The sequence below is a fragment of the Chiloscyllium plagiosum genome, chromosome 31, assembly GCF_004010195.1.
Source record: "Chiloscyllium plagiosum isolate BGI_BamShark_2017 chromosome 31, ASM401019v2, whole genome shotgun sequence".
Taxonomy (NCBI): Eukaryota; Metazoa; Chordata; class Chondrichthyes; order Orectolobiformes; family Hemiscylliidae; genus Chiloscyllium; species Chiloscyllium plagiosum.
Window position 1 is genome coordinate 3,962,611 of NC_057740.1, and position 5,687 is coordinate 3,968,297.

Consider the following 5,687-nt stretch of genomic DNA (forward strand, 5'->3'; position numbering starts at 1 on the left):
CTCCCCCTCCCCCCCCTTCCCCTCCCCAGATCGCCCCTGCCCATTTTGTCTATGCCTGTAATCAAGCACTCATCTACCCTTTGGGCACTTGCCCCATAGCTTTGTGTACAGTGATGCTTCAAGTGATCATGCAAGTTCTTCCTAAATACCGTAATGGTCAGTAGCTGAGAGTTAAATCTTTCAGTAGAAAACATTCAGAAAATGGCCACTGTTCTTGAGTGCAGGTGTTCACACACACTCTAACTCTGATTCTTTATTTCAGCAACGTATTGAAATCCACAAACTGCGTCATGGTGATAACCTGATCCTGGGATTCAGTATTGGAGGTGGAATTGACCAGGACCCAGCACAGAACCCTTACTCAGAGGACAAAACAGACAAGGTGAGAATGGGCGAATCCAAATCCTGTGAGACTTACCAGCAGGAAATAACCCAGTGGATGCATATTAATAGCCAGTAAACAGTTTCAAACACCTTTTAGGTATTGTGCATTCAGAAGATCTAAAGGCATTAGAGAGGATGGTGATAAGATTCAAAAGAATTGTTCCAGGGATGAGGGACTTCATGTATGTAGGTTGGAAAATGTTGGACAAGTTTCCATGGGGAAGAGAAGATTGTGAGCAGATTTGACAGAAATGTTCAAAATCATGAGAAGTAAGGGCAGAGTAACCAGGCAAATGTTCTCATTAGCAAAACGACCAAGAATAAGATGGTACAGGCTCGAGGTAATTGATAAAAGAAACAATGAAGATATGAAGAAAACATTTTTCACATGATGAATGGGTGAGATCTGGAATGCTTTGCTTGAGTGATGGAGGGATGTTTAGTTGGAGCTTTCAAGAGACAATTGGCTTAATTTTAGGAAAGGAACATTGGAAGAAAGCAGAAGAATGATAGAGTAGAGACCTGGTGCAGATGTGAAAAGCTGAATGGCTCCCTATGCTATAACAATTCTGTGGTTCCTGCTTGAGCCTATTGGAAGGAACTACCTATCCAGTGGGCAGAATTTGAGGTGCAAGGATGCTGGATCCCAGGACTCTGGTTAGAATGTAACACAAGATCATGAGGTTAAAAATCACACAACACCAGGTTGAATTGGAAGCACACTAGCTTTCGGAGCGACGCTCCTTCATCAGTGAATGTGGAGGGCTCGATTGTAACACAGAATTTATAGCAAAAATTTGCAGTGTGATGTAACTGAAATTATACATTGAAGAATTGATTGTCTGTTAAGCCTTTCATCTGTTAGAATACAGTGATAGTTTCACTTTTCATGTGTAAATCACAAAACCCTTTTTTTAAAAGTTGCATTCTCGGATTAGCTGTTAACAATGGCTAGACAATATGTTGAAGGTGTTAGCCCCCTGTGTTCTCTGTCTATGACCTGATGTTTAGATTGATTCCAATCTAAAAAGTGAAATAACAGAGTTTTACATAAATTCATGCAGTTTTTGAGCTCGGAGTTTGACATGAATCTGTGGTTTTTGAGCAATGTAACTCTGAAAGTACCAAAAAAATTCACCACACACAATATGTGTGCATGTGGGTCTTTGTCTGTCTGTGTGTGTGTCTGTCTGGGGTGGGGGTTGTGAGTGTGAGAAAGTGTGTGTGTGTAGTGAATGCAGAGTGTCTTAAGTCTGTGAGGGGGTGCATGTGTGGGAGTCTGTGTGTCTATAAGGGTGTGTGTGGGTGTCTGTGTGTATCTGTGTCCATGTGCATGTGAGACTGTGTGTGTGTGTGTAGTGCAATGGTGATCACCTGTAATGTGACATGAACCCAAGGTCCCGGTTGAGGCCCTCCCTATGGGTACCGAACTTATCTATCAGCCTCTGCTCAGCCACTTTCCTCTGCTGCCTGTCCCAAAGTCCACCTTGGAGGATGGTCACCCGAAGGTCCGAGGCTGAATGTCCTGGACCACGAGATATGAGTAGACTACAGTCTTTCTGGCCTACTAATTCAGTCCATTTGTGTCTGATGTTGGGTTTCAACTTTATTTTCCTGCCTGCTCCAATTTTTCCTTGATTCCCTGAGACACCAAAAATCTGTCTATTCCAGATATACAACAGTGGAGCTTTAAAAAACAGAGGTAGAGAATTCCAAAAATTCATAACTATATTAGTAAAGTTATTTCTCCTCATCTTAGTTGTAAATGGTGAGACAACCCCTGTATGAACCCTGTCAAGTGCATTATATGTTTCAATACTGTCCCCTCCTACTTCTAAATTTGAGTAAATATTAAGGTAATTAACTCTTCTCTCCATGTGGCAACTTTATTTGTTTTGTTCGGGATGAGGGTGTCATTGGCTAGACCAGCATTTATTGCTCCTTCCAGGAGACACGAGTCAACGACGTGGCTCTAGAGGATGGCGGTTTCTTTCCCTAAATGGCATTAGTGAACCAGATGGGTTTTTCTGCCAATTGACAATAGATTCATGGTCATCATTAGACTCTTAATTTCAGATTTTTTTTATATTGAATTCAAATTCCACCATCCACCATGATTGGATTCGAACTCAGATCCCCAGAACATCACCTGGGTCTCTAGATTGACAGTCCAGCAATAATGCCACTTCCCCTGAACATCCCAGCAACCAATCTGAATAAACTTTGCTGAACCTCATATAATGCAAGTTTGTCCTTCCTTAAAAGCGGAGATCAAACCCCCTTACAATTGTAGCAAGGCTTCCTTATTCCTGTTGTCCAATCACCTTACAATAAAGGCCATGTACCTTGATGCTGACTCCCTGTATTCCATATAGAAGTATACCCAGGTCCCTCTGCATGACAACATTCATCTTTTGCACTAAAGAATCATAATGCAGAATTTTTCTGTGATGCCAAAGAACAATCGTTTGCTGTCCAACATTATATTCCATACACCACCTTGTTGCACGCTCACCCACCCTGTCTCTATCTCTTTACAGCTTCTGTGTTCTCCTTAGAACTTGCGTCCCTGTTATCTCTGCCAATGTGCCATGGGAAAATCCAGTTTTTACAACAAATTTTGCTCACTCAGCATGAGTATTGGTGGCGGAGCCAGCATTTGATGTAATTCCTAATTAACCTGGGAAAGTAGTTGTGAGCTGCTTTCTAAAACTACATCATGTGGTGTAGGGCAATGAAGAGCTGTTAGGAAGGGAGTTCTAGAATTTTGACCCAGTAACTGAGAAGGAACCTGGATGTTATCAAACTTATTGCAGCTGTACTCATCCAGGCAAATGGGGAATATTCCATCACACACCTGACTTCTAACTTGGAGATAGTGCGTAGGCTCTGTAGGTTTAGGATGTGACTTACTTACTCCAGGATTTCTCACCTTTGACCTGCTCCCTTGGCAACTATTTACTTGACTGATCCACTTCAGTTTCTAGTCAATGGTAAAGCTTAGCATGCTGATCGTGAGGGAATCAGCAGTTGTAATATTATTGAATGTCAAGGAGTGATGGTTAGATTCTCTTGTTGGTGATGGTCATTGTTCACACACATTACGAGTATTGCTTGCCACTTATCAGCCCAAGCTTGAATGTTGCCAAGTGGTATGCATATGAACATGGAGTGTTTCAGTATCTGAGGAGGCGCAAATGATGCTGAAAATTGCACCTTCATCAGCAAACGTGCCTATTTTGACCTCATGATTGAACAAAAGGCCATTGAAGCAGTTGCAAGGTGTTTTGCCTAAGGACACTATCCTGAGGATCCCTTGCAGTGGCATAATGAGTCAATTTGGTTGAAGACTGACATTTATGATGCTGGTGACCACCAGAGGATGCCATAATGGGCCATCCACTCAGCACTTCTGGGTGAGGATGGATGCAAATACTTCCTCCTTGTCTTTTGCACTGATGTGTTGGTTTCCTCATCATTGAGGCTAGGGATATCTGTGGAAATTCCTGTTGATTATTTAGTTGTCCATCACCAGTTGATGCAGCAGGACTGCAGAAATTAGATCTGATCATTGTGGGATCACTTAATGTGTTTAACATAGCTGCTTTTAATTTGCATCTAAGTCGTCCTGTATTGTAGCTTCACTGCGATGGCACTTCATATTTAGGTTTGCCTGATGTTGCTACTGGCATTACCTCCTGCGAACCTGTCTAGATCATTAATGTACTCAACAAATAGCATGGGACCCAGCACTAAACTCTCTGGTATGCCACTGGTTATAGGTTTCTGTGACGAAAAAGCCCTTCAATGCTGCCTGCTCCTAGCGCCCCTTATATAGAAGAGTCATACAGTACAAAACAAACCCTTCAGTCGAATTTGTTCTTGCCGACCAGTTTTCCAAACTAAACTTGTCCCATTTGCCTTTATTTGGTCCATATCCCTCTAAACCTTTCCTATTCATGTACCCGTCTGAATTTCTTTTAAATTCTGTAACTACCTGCTTCTGCCACTTCCTCTGGCAACTCAAATACTCTTCCGCTCCTCCTGCCCACCACTGGGTTTACAGCATGACATTGAGAGAGTTTAGCTGTTATGAATACACCTTCCTTGACCATTAAGTGGGTTTTGAACTCAGAACCTCTGACTTAAGTGGTGTGAACACCATCCACTGCACCACAAGACCACCTAGAGCCAGATGTATTGAACAAATCTACGTTGCAGTTAAGTCTTTAATTGCATAGAATGGGGTGGGAGGTTTCGGTTCATTAATATGCAAATCCCAGAACTTCTTTCAAGTCTCATTCCCGAAGTAACTTGAAGTTTTATTTTAAAGTGACAGTTCAGATAATGTATGGGGTGAGAGGTTAAATCTGTCTGCATCCCAACCTGAGTCAAACTGTTAGGAATTGATAAAATGTCACATGGACTGACTGACTGACTATCGATTGTGTGCTCTTTGAACAAAATAGAATATATTTGCAAATATAAATCTTTGAATGCAGATTCACCCCAATGACTTAAATGTGCGTGCATGTGTGTGTGAGTGTGCGCGTGCGAGCGTGAGTGTGACGGAGTATATGCCTGTGGGAGGGTGTGTGTGTATGAGAGAGGACCTATGTGAGAGTGTGTAAAGAGTGCGTATGAGTGTATAGTGCAGTGGGGTCACCTGTAGTGTGACATGAACCCAAGATCCCAGTGAGGCCATCCTCATGGGTATCGAACCTGGCTGAATGTTTCTGCTCAGCCACTCTGCATTGTTGTATATCCTAAAATCCACCTTGGAGGACGGTCACCTGAAGATCTGAGGCCAAATGTCCCTGACTGCTTAAGTGTTCCCTGACTGGGAGGGAACATACCTGTCTGGCGATTGTTGCACGGTGTCCTTCATCCGTTGGTCTCGCCAGTGTAGAATGCCTTGGGACATTCTTGCCTGTAGTTTGAGATGGACAATGTTGGCTGAGTCACAGAAGCACTTGCCATGCACATGGTGGTGTCCCCACGTGTAACGGTGTATCCATGTTGACACTCTGACATGCCTTTCAGTGGTTGCAATGACAGGGTTGTGTAGTATTGTGGCCGATCTTATCCTGAAGGCTGGACAGTTTGCTGTGAACAATGGTCTGTTCAAGGTTTGGTGGTTGTTTAAAGATGTAAGTGGAGGTGTAGGGAAGATCTTGGCAAGGTGCTCATCCTCCCTCCTGGCCCTTTCCATACCAGACGCCGCCTTCACTATCCTATCTACCTGCGACTCCACTTTCAAGGAGCTATGAACCTGCACTCCAAGGTCTCTTTGTTCAGCAACA

General features: G+C 43.1%; 1 protein-coding gene across 1 annotated transcript in view; it reads left to right on the forward strand.

The window, feature by feature from the left end:
- tax1bp3 (Tax1 (human T-cell leukemia virus type I) binding protein 3) overlaps window positions 1–5,687 on the forward strand; it is a 22,345-nt gene that overhangs the window by 4,599 nt on the left and 12,059 nt on the right. The window contains exon 2 of the mRNA XM_043720852.1: window positions 263–382. Within this exon, the coding sequence (XP_043576787.1) occupies window positions 263–382 (120 nt within the window). The remainder of the gene's footprint in view (window positions 1–262; window positions 383–5,687) is intronic.